This window comes from Bombyx mandarina, chromosome 12, assembly GCF_030267445.1.
Source record: "Bombyx mandarina strain Sakado chromosome 12, ASM3026744v2".
In the NCBI taxonomy this organism is placed as follows: Eukaryota; Metazoa; Arthropoda; class Insecta; order Lepidoptera; family Bombycidae; genus Bombyx; species Bombyx mandarina.
The window spans coordinates 9,848,701-9,868,974 of NC_143219.1; the positions used below are offsets into that span (position 1 = coordinate 9,848,701).

Below are 20,274 nucleotides of genomic sequence, written 5' to 3' on the forward strand. Positions count from 1 at the left end.
GCTGAAACTTAACGGACTTGAACGAATGAGATGGGAAGCTACACTGACTTAACTTGACTTACAACTTAGCTGAAAAAGTCCATATTTCTGTTTTTGAACCCAAATTAGCAATAGAATGAAGTGAATAAGTTTTTCTTATTAATTAGCTTTTAATTTTAAATTCGCAGAAGATTTCTCCACTAAATTTTAAAAGAAATCACATTGAGTAAACTGTAGTCAATGCAATGCAACGTTCAACAGGAGTTCCGCACTAGTATTTTCTATGACCATAGACTAAATGTGTAAGCTTTTTCAAGCTTCATGAAAACAACGGATTAGTATGTATGGTAGTGCGTTAGATTGATTGCGCCGCAAATTATTTTCTCGGGTAAGTGATTCACTTTTTAAGTTATTGAAAAATTACAATTCTAACGAGTATCCCTACACTTAGTACACGTTTTGTGATTAGTGTAATGAATGTACTTGTAGTAAAATTTGCAACAAGATTGCGGGGTGTGTGCTCTATTTAGTGGTTTTAAACAATTAATGATGTAATTGCCCAGTTTGTAGTTAAATGCTTAACCGAATTATAGTATTAAAAGTAGTTTTAACAAGCATAATTGTTAAGTCGGTGTTTGTTAAACAAACAAACAATTAGGATATGGAGGTTAGAGTCAGTAGAGTCTGTTAACACAGAGTTTTGTTTCATTTTCAGTGTTGTATAAGGTGAGGAATGAATGTGGATTAATCAAAATAATTTTGATTTTGGAAAAAAGGGAACAAATTAACTAAATAAATATATTTTACCAGAATGGCAACCTTAGAACAACAGGCATCTAAACTTTTGGATTTCAATCAAAAATTGGACATCAATTTATTGGACAACATTGTTGGCTGTTTATATTCTGCTGTTGGGGATCAACAACGTGTTGCTCAGGATATACTGACTGCTTTGAAGGAACATCCTGATGCTTGGACTCGTGTTGATACAATACTTGAATATTCTCAAAATCAAGAAACTAAATATTATGCATTACAAATATTAGAACAAGTAATACTAACGAGATGGAAAATATTACCAAGAAATCAGTGTGAGGGTATAAAAAAATATATAGTTGGCCTTATCATTAAAAATTCATCAGATCCTGTTACGATGGAAAGCAACAAAGTTTATTTGAAAAAACTAAACATGATCCTTATTCAAGTTCTGAAAAGAGAATGGCCCCATAATTGGGAAACTTTTATCAGTGACATTGTGGGTGCCTCAAAGACGAATGAAAGTCTCTGTCAAAACAATATGGAAATATTCAAGTTGTTGAGTGAAGAAGTATTTATGTTTAGTACAGGCCAGCTCACACAAACAAAAGCTAAGCATCTAAAAGATACAATGTGTTCAGAATTCAGTCAAATCTTTCAGCTATGCCAATTTGTCTTGGAAAATTCACAAAATGCACCTTTAGTTGGAGTGACCTTAGACACTCTTTTGAGATTTTTAAATTGGATTCCACTTGGTTATATTTTCGAAATGAAATTGATAAGCACATTGATATTTAAGTTTCTGAATGTGCCGATGTTTAGGAATGTAACATTGAGCTGTCTTACTGAAATTGCCGGTGTCACAGTCAGCAATTATGATCAGCAGTTTGTTTATTTGTTTGTACAAACTATGGAACAACTTGAAGTTATGCTTCCTCTAACTACAAACATACGTGAAGCATATGTAGCTGGTCGAGATCAGGAACAAGTTTTTATTCAAAATCTTGCACTTTTCTTATGCACATATCTAAAAGAGCATGGTCCGCTCATAGAAAAGAGTGGATTAACAAACACTTTAATGAATGGTTTGAGGTATCTTGTCTTAATATCAGAGGTAGAAGATGTAGAAATTTTCAAAATTTGTCTTGAATATTGGAATGCTCTTGCTGCTGATTTGTACAAAATTGCGCCATGTTCGTCAAACTTGTACCATTTGGGTAAAAGTGGAGGCAGAAAAGCTTTGTATGCTGATGTCTTGAGCAGTGTTCGGTATATTATGATCTCGAGAATGGCAAAACCAGAAGAGGTGTTAGTTGTTGAAAATGAAAATGGTGAAGTTGTGAGAGAATTTATGAAGGACACAGACTCCATTAATTTGTATAAAAATATGAGAGAAACATTAGTTTACTTGACACATTTAGACTATTTAGATACTGAACGTATTATGACAGAGAAATTACAAAATCAAGTAAATGGTACTGAGTGGTCATGGAAGAACTTGAACACATTATGTTGGGCAATTGGATCTATTTCTGGAGCTCTATCTGAGGATGATGAAAAGAGATTTTTGGTTATTGTGATTAAAGAGCTTCTAGGGCTCTGTGAACAGAAAAAGGGAAAAGATAACAAAGCTATAATTGCTAGTAACATAATGTATGTCGTAGGACAATACCCACGCTTTCTTCGTGCACATTGGAAATTTTTAAAAACCGTTGTCAATAAACTTTTTGAATTCATGCATGAAACACATGATGGTGTCCAAGACATGGCGTGTGATACATTCATAAAAATTGCTATAAAATGCCGTCGACATTTTGTCACTACTCAAGTTGGAGAAGCCTGTCCTTTTATTGAAGAAATATTGGGCACCATTAGTACTATAATTTGTGATTTACAAACATTGCAAGTTCACACTTTTTATGAAGCTGTTGGATACATGATCAGTGCCCAAGTAGATCAAGTAGCCCAAGAACTTTTAATTGAAAAATACATGCTTCTGCCTAATCAAGTTTGGGATGATATTATATCTCAAGCTTCTCGTAATGTTGAAATCTTGAAAGACCCTGAAGCTGTTAAACAACTTGTAAGTATACTGAAAACAAATGTGCGTGCATGTCGTGCACTAGCACACCCATATGTTGTGCAATTAGGAAGGATATACCTTGACATGCTTAATGTTTACAAAGTAATGTCTGAAAATATAAGTCAAGCCATAGCTTTAAATGGCGTAGCAGTTACTAAACAACCTCTCATTAAGAATATGAGAATAATAAAAAAGGAAACTTTGAACCTTATTTCAAGTTGGGTTACACGCTCTATTGATAACAGTATGGTTTTGGAAAACTTTATTCCACCTCTTCTCGATGCTGTGCTTTTGGATTACCAAAGGACTGCTGTTCCTGAAGCTCGTGAGCCTGAAGTACTGTCTTGCATGGCAGCAATCGTGCACAGACTTGAAGGACATATAACTTCTGAAGTACCAAAAATATTTGATGCAGTCTTTGAATGTACTCTGGAAATGATTAACAAAGACTTTGAAGAGTATCCAGAACATAGAACAGAATTTTTCTTATTACTGCAGGCGGTCAATACAAACTGTTTCAAAGCATTTTTGAGCATACCACCAGCACAATTCAAGTTGGTTTTAGATTCCATAATCTGGGCATTTAAACATACAATGAGGAATGTGGCAGATACCGGTTTACAAATATTGTACCGACTGTTGTTAAATGTTGAGGAACATCCACAGGCAGCACAGAGTTTTTACAGAACCTACCTTTGTGACATTTTGGAGCATGTCTTCAGTGTAGTCACTGATACATCACATGGTGCAGGACTCACTATGCACGCTACAATCCTGGCTCACATTTTCTCATTGGTAGAGGCTGGCCGAGTTACTGTACCACTTGGACCCACACCAGACAATGTTCTTTATATTCAGGTAAAAATTTATACATTTTAGAACTTCATTCTAATGTTTTAGAGAATGTTAATAATGACCGTGTAATTCTGTATAAATCCAGTCTTAACCAACCAAAATAAAAAAAAATGGTAATTAAAAAAGTACCTTCATTGGGATTTAATTTGGTTTAGGGGTTGGTACAATTTTTTTGAGGAATATGGTTTTTTGGTAAGTTCATGGACTTCTGTTACTTCTTTTTTATTAGTCTATCGGTACTACTTTTGTACTCTGCAGTTGTTGTGAGTATGACAAAGTAAAATATTCAACTAAATGACAAATATAAAATTCTCTTCACGAACGACAAGTAAAAACTGCAAACAAGAAATTGTTAAATTTATTAGGCACAATATAAAGTTCAATTAGGTTTGGATGAAGTAGGCTTGGAGGATGGTGATAAATATAAAAAAAAAAAAAAACATCTCAGTGATGTATTTTAGTATATTAGTCAAGACACAAATCACATTTGTCACTATTATAAACTTTCATTAAAACATTTTTTTTGTGGAAACTGAAAGATGGCGATAATTAACTGTATCTAGCAAACAAACTAGATGACATAAGTTAAATTATGTGATAATAAAATATTAATGTACTTAATTGAATATAGTTCATTCCAAAATTTGTGCTTGTTTGATGTCATTATATTATAATAATTGTAAATAGTCATAATTTAACTAAACTATGTTTTACTATATTTTAAAATTAATCAATGTTGAGAGAATTTGGGACTCTGACATTCTGGTAGTAATTAGCACTGTGGAATCTATTAGTGCAAGTTTTATTGGTAGTAGGGCATACTGTACGCCTACACGCAAATGTACACACCAGCCTGCCTATTTCTGCCGTGAAGAAGTGATGTGTGACATGAGATGGACAATAATACAATTGAAGTTAGTCATCTAATGTCTTAGTATAGGTAGTTGGATTCACATTGTTGATGTCTATGGTACACCTTTACTACTCTGGTAAGTATTTAACACTAGATGGTCAGTGAGATCCTTGATCTACATATGTTATAAGTAAATAAATAAAAACCTGGACGACTTCATGCTCTCAATGGTACATTCAGGATGTTTTGGTAATGGGCTCTTGTGACGCTAACTTAAGTAAAAGTAAAATTTATAATTATTTTTTTAGTTACTGATTAACTATGGTTGGCATCTAAAGTTGATCAACAGAAATATCATTTTTTTTTTATTAGTTATACTTGAATGTTCACATTAAAACACTCAATGTGCATAGTTTGACACATCCTGATTGTTTTTAATTAATAAAACTATTCTATTTCATTTTAGAATGTGAAGATTTATTATTAAATTATAAATAATTATTATGATTTCAGGAATATATCGCAAATCTCTTGAAAACAGCATTTTCACACTTAACTGATAACCAAATTAAAATTACTGTACAAGGCCTGTTCAACCTGAATCAAGATATACCTGCTTTCAAGGATCATCTCAGAGACTTCTTAGTTCAAATTAGAGTGAGTATCAAAAACAAAGGTAAATAATTAGTGAGATAAGCAATTCTAAAATCCTAAAATGTATGTGTCTTGACTCTAAGTTTTCAAGTTACACGTGGAACACGGCAGACAAATAAAAAAAAGCCTGTCAGTATATGAAAATTGGTATGATCAAGAAAAACTTTTAGTAAATTCTAATTTCTAGTGGAAAATATATTTTAAATTACAAAATATATTATTAAATTACAATATAAAAATACAAAAGCCTGAGTCATTGTAACAAATGTAGCCATAATTGACATCATTAGCTGTTTTAAATAACAAATTGCACAGAATAATCTTGACACATACTAAATGATACAATGAAATTTCAGGAGTACACTGGTGAAGATGATAGCGATTTGTACTTGGAAGAGCGTTTGTTTGTACTACGTCAGGCACAAGAAGATAAGAGAACAGTGCAGTTGTCAGTGCCCGGCATTCTGAACCCTCATGAATTGCCTGAAGAGATGCAAGATTAATTAGAGATTACTGTAAACTCAGAAAATGGCAACAGTGTGCATAGATTAGATAATTTTATTCAGATAACTACAGTTTAAGGTGACATTAGGAAATTAGTGACATAAGCTGTAATCAATGGTGGTTTGTATTAGCTTCAAAATTAATATTTTATAAAGTCTGATAGAGACAATCATTGGAAATTCATGTTTTTCCATAATAGTAAAATAAAGTAAATAATATAATAAATAGTAAAATAAGTACTTAATAAAATGGTTATGAACTACTTGAAACAACTAACATTCAGTTAATTTGGGCAATTGTATTTTTTAATTGCTTGTTTCTTGCTTTGAGTGAGCCCATGTTTTTAATCAAAAAACTTATGCATTTTTTTTCTTTAGTTTTGCGCCTATAAGGTTTTCGTGTCAGACATAGATTAAGTTATGTTCATACAATATTCAGTTGGGTTTCTCGGTATTAATGTATCTGACTGTATTAACACTAGTTTAGTAATTATACTGTGTCCTGTTGCCATTGATTTATTGTCTATGTCTTGGGCTCTTAAAATATTACCATTTATGATAGTTTGTATAAGAGATTGCTAGGTTCCGATGCAAGAAGATGAATGCAAGTGAATTTAAACGACAGCAGAACATGATTTAGTGAGTATATTTTAATAGCTTAAGACATTTTCTGAGCCGTACATATTTATAGATTGTAAACTGCATCAATTTACATTGTTAGAAATTATAGAAAATCTGTTTTTAAGTAATCTTCAAATGTAAGTAATGCTAATCTCTGTGATGTAACCAGTGTCAGATGTCAATATGTGCGCTGCAGAATCGAAGTATTACATGTAGATTCTAGGAAAACAATGGATCGATGTTAGTAATATTTTTGTTTTGTTTAATGTTGTAATAACCAATTTCATTGTATGTTGGAAATTAAATCACGGGATGATTTCCTGATGAATTTTGGGTCCGATTAACTCAAGTCTTTCAATTTTGTGTTTGGAATAAACATTCAATAAAAAGTGCTTTTTTATTTATTAAATTGACTACATACCTGTACTTGACCTGTACTAATATACTGTAATAAGATACTATAATAAATAATACAATATTAAATGTCAGACATTTCTATCTGATGATTTGCAAGCGAAGTAAATTGCACCTTAGAAATAAGGTGACACTACAAAACTTGCATACGCTCCGTCATGACCTATGCAAGTGTAGTGTTCGCTCACGCGGCCCGCACTAACTTGAAACCCCTTCAAACCATTCAATCCCGTTTTTGCAGGATAGCAGTTGGTGCCCCGTGGTTCGTCAGGAACGACGACCTGGTCCTAGAGTCATCAGTAAGTATCTACAGTTGGCTCAATGAGCCATTTCGATAAAGCGGCACGACACGAGAACTCTCTTATCGTGGCTGACGGTAACTATATAGCCGATCCTGTGGACCAAATGGTAAACAGTCTACGTCGCCCAAAACACGTCATCTCGGATCCTCCCGATCCACTAACGGTGCTTTAAGGTACCCCAAGCACCGGCAATCGTTCTCGTCAAACCCGTCGTTTGCGACGAAGGGCTCGGCGATTAAATTAACCCACAGATACAGCCCACTGAGCTTCTCGCCGGATCTTCTCAGCGAGTCGCGTTTCCAGTCCGGTGGTAGATTCTGCGTAGCACGGCTCTTGCCAGGGTTCGTGCTAGCCACATCGTCAGGTTTGAGCCCCGTGAGGCCACCTACTAGCCCGGCGACGTTGACATGGCCTCCCTAGACCATCAGCTTAGGTAGAAAAAAAGTCAGACATTATCATATAAAATATGAATTAGGACAAAAAACTATAAAGTATCAGCTGGCCTTTTTCTTGTTGAATTTCAGCGGGTCCCATTTCCATTCCAGTGGTAGAGTAATTTGCGTAGCAGCTGCCTTTGAGGTGTCAATTTCCACTCGTATAGTAATTAGTATACTCTGTGAGCTCAGCCGGCTGAGCCCTCGATTTCGAACACTCATCCTGGTGAAGCCAGAAAGGCCCTAATAGAAGAATAAAATATAACATAGAAGCTTAAAAGTAGCAAACGTGAATGCCGTCAACAATCTTGAGGTTATCTCCTGTGGTCGAAGTCTGAACTATATTGTATAATGCGTTCTCACTCCCCGACTCAAAACACAGGACTCAGATAATAATACACTTAGGTATTATAATAAATCATGAAGACCGCTACAGCTTACCGCTACCTTAATATATATATATATATATTTATTGCTTAGATGGATGGACGAGCTCACAGCCTACCTGGTGTTAAGTGGTTACTGGAGCCCATAGACATCTACAACGTAAATGCGCCACCCACCTCGAGATATAAGTTCTAAGGTTACAACGGCTACCCCACCCTTCGAACCGAAATGCATTGCTGCTTCACGGCGGAAATAGGCGGGGTGGTGGTACCTACCCGTGCGGAATCCCAAGAGGTCCTACCACCAGTGAAAAATACACTGCGGGACCTTAATACGCTTTACCACTAGTAAATAATTGATTAAATCTGGTATACACATGATTAAATCATTAACTTATGATTTTACCATGTATAATTCATAAGTTTTGTTAAATGTTCTGTTTTAATTGAACATTCCCGAACATCTGCCCGGGTTTTGTATATTGCGACTTCATAAAAAGCAGGCAGGTACATATAAAGCAGGTATTTGAAAATACCATGTGATCTGTGTTCAGGTTCTGATAGGGTTCTGTTCTGCTTCTTGGTTTGTTAAAAATGGTAATTTCTAGCAGAAGTAGCAGGGCCATAATTGTCAGAGTCTAGTTTAAAAAAATATACTACAATAATCTTTCAAGACGTGATCAACGATATAATTGATACTCATGGAGTTAATAAATAAATGAGGAACTCTATATTGATAGGTACTATATTGTGGATAAAATTGACTGAAATAAGATGAAATGAAATGGTTTCATTTAATATCAGTTCATTGTCGGTTAATAAGCCAACCATAAGAAACACTAAATTAACAATATAAAACAATTAAAACATCCTACCTACTCTCTTCACATTCACCCCAAACTCCTAACGATGTCACCAGTTATCGTGCATCAGTCCACATACGTATTATGTAGTGTATAATATACATATCACACTGGAAAAGATCGCTCTTAGCGATAAGACCGCCAATTGTATTTTTTTATAATTATTGTCTCGCATTGCTTATTTATTTCTGTATAATAAATAATACTTTCCCCCTCTCTCAGATCATAAAACAGTAGTATCTCTAAAATTTGTGCAATCACTAATTCATTCAGTTTTGTGTATTATCTATGAATCTGTTGTCACCACCCTATCCGAATTAAACTTCAATCGTTCAGGCAAAAAGGAAATTGTTTTACGTTCTTACGTACCTGCGTAGGTACCTACATAATACTACATATAATCTTAAACCAGTGAAGCATTATGTTATTGTAAATGAAATATCTTCAAGTCATACAATAAAGTGTAAACTAGTTAAATTGTTTTTTTGTTATCATGTCTGAAGCTGAAAAAATGTTATCTACTCAGTCTGGTCCTCCTGAAAATGAATCATCAGAGAACTCTGAAAACATAAGCCACGATGGTTCAAGTGTGGTTGCTGCAGATGATAATCTCGATGTAAGATTGTATTTCATAAAATAGTTCGAATGAAAGATGACCAAGTACATATTTTGCCTAAAAGTGTAAAAAAAATAATTTTTAATTCGCCATTTTGTGCAAATAGTTGTCCCGACAAAAGAATAAAAATGCTTTTAAAATATTTACTATCCTTTTTGGTTGGAATGAATATTAAATGACCATGACATGTTTGTTTTACAGATTAATGCTCGCGTTGAAGAGGAACGTCGTAGAATGCAACCAACTAAATTAGAATCATTCTTTGCCATTACAAAATCATTGATAATCAGAGCTTTAGTAGTTTATTTTATTACTTCTATGTTTAGACAGCCATCTGCTCCAAAAACAGATATCAATAATCCATCTAGTGCCCCAAGAGCACCAGCTGTGAATATGTTTGCAAATGGAACTATACTAGACATGTACTGTTATCTGTCTGAACAAGAATTTAATACAAATTTTGACAATTCCAATTTAATTTGGCAGCACAGTGGTTTGGTGTATGGAGATTGGTATTCAGGTCCGAATGGTGATGGATCATACAGTCACTCAGCAAGCATAACACCATCATTTGCGTTAAAAAATAATGGATCCATTTATCTACATGTTTATATTGTACCTTCTGGGAAATCACCGGATCCTAACAATAGACAAAACTTTGCTGGCCCTTACATCTCTGTTGAGAAAAAGATGTTAAATAAATATAAGAAGTTAAAGTATCAAAAGACTCTAAATTTACTAACAGGTCAAACAGAGAAATCTGAAGAAGAAATTAAGAAAGCTGAAACTGTAAAAGAAGAAATTGTTTCACATTGGCATCCTAACTTAACTATTAATTTGGTAAATGACCAAACAAATTGGGTACAAGGAAGTGTACCACCACCTCTAGATGAATTCATTTATTTTCTACCTGATGGTAAACAATATAAACCTGCTGTATTTTTAAATGATTACTGGAATATGATGCGTGATTATGTACCTATTAATAAAACAACAGAAGTTCTTAACTTACAATTGACATATCAACCACTTAGTCTGTTCAAGTGGCAACTTTATACTGCACAGGCAATGAGAGACAAGCTTAGCATGTTTTCTGCTTTAGGGGCTGAAGAACAGGATGAAGACCAGGACACTGTAAAGGAATTGTTACTTGACACTTCTCCATATTTGCTGGCATTGACAATCTCAGTTTCAATTTTACACTCTATATGTGAACTTTTAGCATTCAAAAATGATATACAGTTTTGGAACAACAGGCAGTCTTTAGAAGGATTATCTGTCCGTTCAGTATTTTTTAATGTTTTCCAGTCTACAATTGTACTCCTCTATGTTCTGGATAATGAAACCAATGTAATGGTTAGAATATCATGTTTCATTGGATTATTAATTGAAATTTGGAAAATAAATAAAGTTATGGATGTTAAGATAAATAGAGAAAGCCGTATACTGGGCATTCCAAAACTGTCATTTACTGACAAAGGATCATATGTGGAATCTAGCACTAAACAATATGACATGTTGGCTTTTCGTTATTTGAGTTGGGCATGTTTTCCACTCTTGATTGGCTATGGTGTTTATTCATTACTGTATCAGGAACATAAAGGGTGGTATTCCTTCATATTGAACATGATGTATGGCTATCTTTTGACATTTGGATTCATTATGATGACCCCACAACTATTCATCAATTATAAGTTAAAATCGGTGGCCCATCTTCCTTGGCGAATGATGACATACAAATTTCTGAACACATTCATTGATGATATTTTTGCATTTGTAATCAAAATGCCAACTATGTATAGATTGGGATGTTTTAGAGATGGTAAGTGTTTAGTTTTTGTTAGCATAATATACATAATACAAGTATTGGGAATGTAAATTATTGAATTATCATATTTCATGAAAAGTTAAAACTGGTTCTGAAATTGTTATCTTGTAAACTATTATGACAACTTCACTATTAAGGCCTGCCCTATCTTAAAATTTTCATCCTGTACATTATTCACATGCACTATACATATTGTTTTTTTGCAACATTCGTAATAAACCCTTTTTTTTTACAGATATAGTATTCTTTATCTTTTTGTACCAACGCTGGATTTACAAGGTTGACCACAAACGTGTTAATGAATTTGGTTTTTCTGGTGAAATGGAAGAGCAACAGAAGCAAGCTAAAAATGGAGCTCTAGCTATTACTGAATCTGAAGATATTGCCAACAAGAAGAATGATTAATGTGTAAAAATGTCACAAAATTGCTGTTTTTAAATTTAACTGTTCATGTATTCCTTTCTTGATTTATTTATTTTTATCTATCAGGGCTGTGGGAGTGCAATATTTTGTGGATGTATTAATAATAAATACAGTAATTTTGGGACAGGTATAGCATGATAGTACCAATTAAATGCAAACAATAGGTAGTTCAAGCTTCAAATAAATTTTTTCAACATTTTGGATTCATCAACCATTTCATCAATAGTCTGCTGTTAACATAACTCAAGTACAGTTATATTTTAATACTTGAGGTCTAAGTCTTGGTTAAATGTAATAATGTTCTTCCTATTCAAATTTAACAATACACCCACTCACCAGTAATGTTTAATTTGATCTACCTATTGCAGTCGTGAGATAGAATATTATATAGAGAAATTAGCAATCAAATAGAATTTGCGGTTGTATTTAAGAAATGTTTTTTGCCTGTTCAAGAATTTATCTGAATTTAGTTACATATTTAATGTATTCAGTATTAAACTTTAATTTCCTGAAATGAATAGTTTTTGTAGTTATTGTAAACATTGTTGATAGTTATAGTGGGAGTGTTAGTAATATTTAATATTTAGATTCAAAATTATCTATTTGCATTAATAAGATTTAATATGCAACACCCTGACATTTCATTATTTCTAATAGTGTAAATATTTGTAATACAGGACTGAGGGAACTGTTCCTAAAAATAACGAGTAGCAGTATGGGTTTTGCGTATTTAGATTACACTGTATTTTATACTGGAAGATTTGTAATACGATTTGAAATGTTATCAGATTCATCGAATTAATTAAAAAATCTGATTGATGTTCTGTAGTTCTCATAAAATGTAATAAATAACCAAATAATATTACCCTGTTATGTTGCTTGTATGCTGACGTTTCGGCTTTGGGAATGGTTCCCTTTCATTATGTAGAAACATTGTCATGAATTAATTGTTACAGAAAATATATACCTACCCATCTTATGTTAAAAATTATTTGAATTGAATTTTATTGAAGTTGTTATTTAAACTATTTCAGACCATAGGAAATTATGAAATTTTTAACATTTTCGCAATTGTCTTGTTTAAATAGTAGAATCAGACAGTAAATAATATAGAACAAAAAAAATTTCAGCATTATTCATTGTAAAGTTAATGAATGATAATAGAATCAAAATTAGGTTATCTATATTTTCCGCGCTTTGAACGATCTTAATATAATTATTATTATAATTTCAGTTTTAAAATTGTTTTTTTTTTAATAATAAAAAACCAAGACTACCTAGTGATTAAAAGGGTTCTTTGGGTGTCAATGCTGTATCGTTTATCTGAAATCGGATGATTACATGTTTGTTGATAAAAATCTCAATTACATTGGATCAGAACTTATTTCGCGTTAGTGTCATTACTACGGGTACAACATTATAACATTATAGTACGGGACATTATAGCATGCTTGCAGCCTGCCCTATATGGGAAAGCCATGTTACTTTTTTTCCCTACCTAGCTGAGAGCCTTGAGAGGCTATTTCAGCGTAACCATAACTAGTAGTAGGTGAGCTTACGGGAACCAAACCTGACGAAGTTGCTAACACGAACCCCAGCAAGAGCCATGCTTCGCACAATCGTAACACCGGATGGGAAACGCGACCCACTGAGAAGATCCGGCGAGAAACTCAGTGGGCTGTGTCTGAGGGTACGTTACACAGATATCAACGTATTGCTGCGGAGCGCTGAAGGTGGGTGCAATATTAAGCGACGGGTCATGGCGTGCGATTTTTTTATTCTGTGTGTCTCAACTCCAGTAGTGGGGTGTCATGTGAAGATACTTATTGGTATAAGCTGTGGTTGACATGTACGGGGGACGGCACTACAGAATAAACATGGCGCGTGTGAATACTTATGTGTTTCATTACAGTTGTCTTAATAACCTATTACTAACTAATTAAATACAGTTATTACATGGCGCTGAGGACTTAAAGAACTTATTGAGATAAATATAAAAACCTAAGTGGAAGTAAACCGTTGTAAACGGAAGATGGATTCGTTAAAACCACCGCCACCATTATGCCTCATGGGCGACTTGAAACAAAATTTTCAAAAATGGACACAGCAATATGATATTTATATGATTGCTAGCGGGACGGAAGGTGATGAAAAAATTAAAGATAAGCAGAAAAAGGCAATCTATTTGCACTGTCTAGGTGCAGAAGCACTAACCATATACAATGGTTTTAAGAACAAAGAAAAGTTATCTTATGTGGAAGTAAAACAGAAGTTTAATGAATATTGTTCGCCACCCGGAAATGAAACTTTTAGTAGACATGTCTTCTTCGGCAGAAAAAAGAGAGATGGAGAAAGTTTTGATGAATTTTTCTGTACGTTGAGAAAATTGGCGGGAGACTGTGGGTTTGCAGACCTAGAAGAAAGCTTAATAAGAGACCAAATCATATTAGGCTTAAATGATGCCAAATTAACAGAAAGATTGCTTAAGGAATCGACCTTAACATTGGATAGCTGCATGAAAATATGTAAAGTGGCTGAGAGTGCTGCAAAACAGGTTCAAGTCATGACAGAAAAGACAGTTGAAGCTGTTACAAGAAAACAAGAATCTCGAAGCAGAATGCCTAATCAGAATAAAACCAGTTTTAATAATAAACAACATCTAGGTAAGAGTGGAGAAGGATCAGTAAGGTTGAAGAATAATAATTGTGAAAGATGCGGAGGAGTGCATTCTCATCGATCCTGCCCAGCCTTTGGAAGGAGATGTGCTAAGTGTAATCGATATGGACATTACATGCAGATGTGCAGAACAGTTGGTGCTGTGTATGTCAGCGATGATGATAGTGATGACTCATTAGTAGTGGGGTCAGTAACTGTGGGCCAGGTTGATACAGAGGACTGGATCGTTGAGGCAAAAGTGAGAGGACAGAAGATGAAGTTCAAAGTGGATACAGGATCGCAGGTTAATATTTTGACTAGTGCTATAGTGAAAAAACTAGACTTAAAAATGACAGAAACTTGTACAAAATTAAAAAACTTTGATGGCTCAACTATAGAAACAGTAGGTATGACTAAAACTATAGTGAAATTCAATAAAAAAAAGTATGTACTTGACTTTTATGTGGTAAAATTTAAAACTACTAATGTGCTGAGCTATAAAGCTGCTGTGCAGTTGGGTTTAATAAACAAAGTTGAAAATATTTCAAAGGAATATGTAGTTCAGGACATTGGTGAATACAAAGATTTGTTTCATGGCTTAGGAAAATTGAACTATGTATACAAAATTAAATTAACAGACAATTGTGCACCTGTAGTGGAGCCACCAAGGAAAATTCCTTTTAAATTAGTAGATAAAGTAAAAAATGAGCTTGATCGATTGGAGCAACTTGATGTAATAAAGAAAGTGCAAGAACCAACTGAGTGGGTTAACTCTATGGTGATTGTAAAAAAAAGTCAAGATAAAATTAGATTGTGTTTAGATCCACAAAATATAAACAAATGTATCATTAGAGAACGTCATAAAATACCTACCTTTGAGGAACTTACTTCAGCCATGCCTGATGCCAAATATTACTCAGTGTTAGATGCAAACAAAGGATTTTATCAGATTTTGTTAGCAGAAGAAAGTCAACTGCTAACAACGTTCAATGCAGGTCAATTTGGAAGATATTGTTTTAAGCGGTTACCATTTGGCCTGAATTCTGCCCCTGAGGTATTTACTAAGTGTTATTCAGAAATTTTCAATGATATACAGGGTGTAGTAACTTATGTTGATGAAATATTAGTATGGGGAGATACGAGAAAAACACATGATGAAAGATTACTCCAAGTTTTAGAAAAGGCTCGGCAGGCTGGGGTCAAGTTTAATAAAGAGAAATGTGTCATAGGTGTAAAAGAGGTTAAATATGTGGGTCATATCCTATCTAGTGAGGGCCTTAAGCCAGACCCAGAAAAAGTGCGAGCTATTGTGGACATGAAAGAGCCAACAACAAAAAAGGAATTACAAACTGTCTTGGGTATTATAACATACATTTCTAAATTTATACCAAATACATCAGAATTGACAGAATCACTAAGACAATTGCTAAAAAAAAACGTAGAGTACATTTGGGGTGACAAACAAAAAGAAGATTTTAAAAAAATAAAACAATTTCTCACTAGTGCAACAGTGCTCAGATACTTTGATGTCAACAAACCAGTGACTCTTTCAGTCGACAGTAGCTCCACAGGGTTGGGAGCGGTACTCCTACAGGATAATTTACCAGTTGCTTATGGGTCAAAGACCTTGACAGAGTGCCAAAAGTCATGGGCACAAATTGAAAAAGAAATGTTGGCAATAGTATATGGATGTGAAAAGTTTCATCAATATATTTATGATAAACATGTAATAGTTGAATCTGATCATAGGCCTTTAGAATACATATTTAAAAAAACAATCAATGAAACTCCACTAAGACTACAAAGGCTTAGATTGAGAATTCAAGGGTATGACCTGGAAATAAGATATAAACCAGGAAAAGAATTATTTGTAGCTGACGCCTTGTCTAGGAATAGCTTACCAGACAAAATATGTAATAAAGATTTGGATCAGCATGTAGAATTGCATGTTTGCTTGATAACGGAAGGATTAAAATTCACAGAACAAAAATTAGAAGATTTTAAAAAAAAAACTGCAAATGATGAAGAATGTCAAAAAATTATAAAAAATATTGAAATGGGATGGCCAGATAAAGTAAAATTACCAACAGATTTAAAATATTATCATTCTATAAAAGAGGATTTGTATTATGCAAATGGGTTAATATTTAAAAATAATGCAGTTTTTGTACCAAAGTCACTGAGGAAAGAAATATTAAACTTAATTCACTACAACCACCTAGGATTAGAAAAATGCAAAAATAAGATAAGAGGATTGTTATATTGGCCATTTATGAATAAAGAGCTGGAAGACCACATCAGAAACTGTGAAGCATGTTTGAAATATCAAAAATCTCATTCATTTGAAACCCTAATTCTAAGGGACATACCGAAACAACCTTGGGATATAATAGGAGCTGATATGTTCTTCTATAAAAATAATATATACTTAATGGTTGTAGATTATTTAACTAAATATGTGGAAATTATAAATATGGTGGATCAATCCACGCAAAGTCACATATTAGCATTAAAGCAGATGTTCGCGAGATGGGGTATTCCAACAAAGCTATGTACAGATGATGCATCACAGTTTAATAGTTACGAATTTCAAGAATTTGTGAAAGAATGGGGATTTCAGTTAGTTAAATCTAGTCCATATTATGCGAGGTCCAACGGTATGGTTGAACGGCACATTCAGATTGTTAAAAAAATGTTTAAAAAATGTGATTTTGATCAGAAAGATATTTATATGGCCTTGATGGAATATCGCAACACACCTATAGATTCAGAAATTAACATGTCTCCTAATGAGTTACTCTTAGGAAGACAAACAGTAACTTTGTTACCTACCAGATCTTCTTTGCCAGGTAAAAATAAATTAAAGAAAGTTAGGAATAGTTTGCAGAAAAAGCAAATTAAATACAAATATTATCATGATAGAAGAAATAATCAAAAAGGAATTGAGTTTACAGAGGGTCAAAATGTGTTTATAAGGGATAGTAAAAATAAAAATCTTAGGGGGAAAATAATACAAAAAAACAAACATAGAGCATACAATATTCTAACAGAGCAAGGACAAGTGATTAAAAGAAATAGATACAATATTTACAAAGGCTCTTCTAATAGACAAAGAGACTATAACAGTAGTGATATAGAAGATTCAATTGGTAGTAGTGGCATTGGCAGTGACAATGACAATATTGAGAGTGACAATGACAATATACAGTCTAAGGACGCTACTAGCAATAGGAAGTCAGTAACTTTGGAAAATGTAAATACAGACATAAGGCAAACAAGGTCTGGAAGGCAGGTAAAACAACCAAGTTGGCTAAAGGGTCATGTCTTATATTAAGTTAGAATCTAAGTTAAATAAAACTTCAAATTGGTTACTTTGTAGGTTTATTTGAGTAAAGAAAGGGAGATGTCATGTGAAGATACTTATTGGTATAAGCTGTGGTTGACATGTACGGGGGACGGCACTACAGAATAAACATGGCGCGTGTGAATACTTATGTGTTTCATTACAGTTGTCTTAATAACCTATTACTAACTAATTAAATACAGTTATTACATGGGGGCCGGGGCGAGAAAGAACACGCTGTATGGGATCCTGGGACAACATTGGAAGCTCAATCCGACTCCTAGACCCTTACGTGTTTCGTGTGCCCACCAAATGCCGGTTAGAGGTGGCGAGGAAGATCTAAGAACTTATACGTTTCTCTTCATGCGTCTTCCGAAAAAGCAACGAAATTATACCTTTCATTTTAATGTGGTCAATGTAGATGGATTATTTTCTGCTGCGTTGTGTTGTCAAGGTTCAAAGAAATTCAGTTTCCAATGAAGTTTCGAATCGATGTTTGTTTTGTAATATCCCTCTTCTATACTAATATTATAAAGAGGAAAGATTTGTTTGTTTGTTTGTTTCGAATAGGCTCCGAAACTACTGGACCGATTTGAAAAATTCTTTTTCCATTAGAAGCCGACATTGTCCCTGATGAACATAGGCTACTTTTTTTTTAATTTTTTTGGTTTCATTTGTGTTTTAATGTTTCCGAAGCGAAGCGAGGGCGGGTCGCTAGTAATATTATAAATTTGAAATAATAATAAAATATTTTCGCGTTTTTTTTTACTCAATCTAGCATTACTCGTTAAACGTATAAATTTCGATTAAATTTCGCCTTGGGAAACATGAAATTTTAAGAGAAAAGAAGCCGCACGCAGAAGCTACTTTATACTAATACTAAGTCCCGTATACTACTAATAAAAGTGTTTTGAAACATCACTGAGTTAGTTTTTTTTTATTGCTTAGGTGGGTGTACGACCACCAATAAAATATTAACAAATCACCATAATTCAACTATGTCTTCGAGTCGATATATATTAGGGGTTAAAGTAGGAAATTGCTGATTTGTACTGAAGAATTGAAATTTGTTTTTCTTTTCATTTAACATATTTATTAAATAAAAATATATACCATTACATATTATCTATACATTGCTGCCATCTAATAGGGAGGTCATTTATGCCTTTGCGATAGAACTCTGGTGATCTAGATTCTACAAACTGTGAAATACTGCCTCCTGGGAAGAAAACTTTCTATCACGTAGAAAATTGTCCAAATCACGAAAAAAATGGTAATAATAATAATATAACTTTATTTGACACCACATGTACACAGTAAGCATATAACACAAATAATATACGGTGATATAAATTGGCGGCCTTATCGCTGAACGCGATCTCTTCCAGGCAACCTTGCAGGGAGAGGAATAAGCAAACTAGCATGGACGGTACTATATCTTAATAAACTTACAATATAAGATAGACACATCCGATTAAATACAAATAAATACTAAAAATATGCAAGTAAATACAAAATAAGTAGCATGTATTACATGGTATGGTATGGTAGTCCGTTGGAGCAAGGTCTGGCGAATACGGAGGGTGACGAAGGGTTTCTAATTGCAGTTCCTATAGAGGTGGGTGGCGCATTTACGTTGTCGAGGTGGGTGGCGCATTTACGTTGTCGAGGTGGGTGGCGCATTTACGTTGTCGAGGTGGGTGGCGCATTTACGTTGTCGAGGTGGGTGGCGCATTTACGTTGTAGATGTCTATGGGCTCCAGTAACCACTTAACATCAGGTGGGCTGTGAGCTCGTCCATCCATCTAAGTAAAAAAAAAAAAAAGTTAAAATGGTTTCTCGTGCTGAATGAGTTCGGCGTTATCATGGAGCAATAATGGTGAAGATCGACTCGTGAGTCAGGGCTGTTTCACTACAAATTTTGCAATCATTGTTAGAAGTTCGGCACAGTAGACATCTGCTTATTGAGTTTTTCTTGACCAGATCGGAGAAAGCTATAGTGAATAACACCATGCCGAGACCACCAAACAGTTACTATTACCTTTTTATTGGAAAGCTTTGCTTTAGGACACTGTTGCGGCGTTTGACCTGGGGTCAGCCATTGCCTTTTTCGTTTACGGTTATCGTAAAGAATCCACTTTTCATCACATGTCGCAATTCGATCCAATATTTCTTCATTTCCGTTTCGAATCAACAAGGCAACACAAGTTTCAACACGCATTTCTTTCTGCAGATCAGCCAAATCATGAGGCACCCATTTTGCATATTTTTTAATTTTATTGTATTGACGCAAATAAGTCAGTATTGTTGGTAAGGTAACGTTAAACCATGCCTCTAATTCCTGGGTAGTTTGGCTCGGATCGGCTTCTACCATACTTCGCCTACCCTACGCCTCCTCTTTCAATTCGTTGTTATTCACGTGTGTGGGTGGTCATTTACGTGGTTCGTTCTTCAAATCAAAATTTCCACCACGAAAGCGTTTAAACCAAAATCGCACGGTGCGCTCATTAGTAGTCCCCTCTCCAAACGCAACATGGAAATTGCGAGCTGTTTCTGCAGCGTTAGTTCGGCGTCGGAATTCGTATTCAAAAATCACTCGAATTTTCGAAGTATCCATCTTTCTTGTCTAAGCTGAATAAAAAAAAACAACTGAAAGTCGATAATCGAATGTTACACATTTTTTAAAAGAAGAACCCCATTCGAAGT

General features: G+C 34.2%; 3 protein-coding genes across 3 annotated transcripts; all 3 read left to right on the forward strand.

Moving 5' to 3' along the window:
- The first annotated feature begins 226 nt into the window (after positions 1 to 226).
- On the forward strand, positions 227 to 6,693 carry emb (exportin-1 emb). Its single transcript, XM_028176607.2, has 4 exons — positions 227 to 367; positions 695 to 3,676; positions 5,040 to 5,183; positions 5,537 to 6,693. Exons 2-4 carry the CDS (start codon positions 791 to 793, stop codon positions 5,681 to 5,683), a joined length of 3,177 nt encoding a protein of 1,058 aa, XP_028032408.1. The 5' UTR covers positions 227 to 367; positions 695 to 790; the 3' UTR covers positions 5,684 to 6,693.
- A 2,275-nt stretch (positions 6,694 to 8,968) lies between these two features.
- On the forward strand, positions 8,969 to 12,561 carry LOC114244687 (putative lipid scramblase CLPTM1). The gene is made up of 3 exons (XM_028176572.2): positions 8,969 to 9,319; positions 9,521 to 11,141; positions 11,383 to 12,561. Exons 1-3 carry the CDS (start codon positions 9,197 to 9,199, stop codon positions 11,550 to 11,552), a joined length of 1,914 nt encoding a protein of 637 aa, XP_028032373.2. The 5' UTR covers positions 8,969 to 9,196; the 3' UTR covers positions 11,553 to 12,561.
- A 925-nt stretch (positions 12,562 to 13,486) lies between these two features.
- Positions 13,487 to 17,715, forward strand: LOC149501803 (uncharacterized). The gene is made up of 2 exons (XM_089731950.1): positions 13,487 to 14,529; positions 17,605 to 17,715. The coding sequence occupies exons 1-2, from the start codon at positions 13,603 to 13,605 to the stop codon at positions 17,695 to 17,697; spliced, it is 1,020 nt and encodes a 339-aa protein (XP_089588076.1). The 5' UTR covers positions 13,487 to 13,602; the 3' UTR covers positions 17,698 to 17,715.
- Positions 17,716 to 20,274: the final 2,559 nt, after the last annotated feature.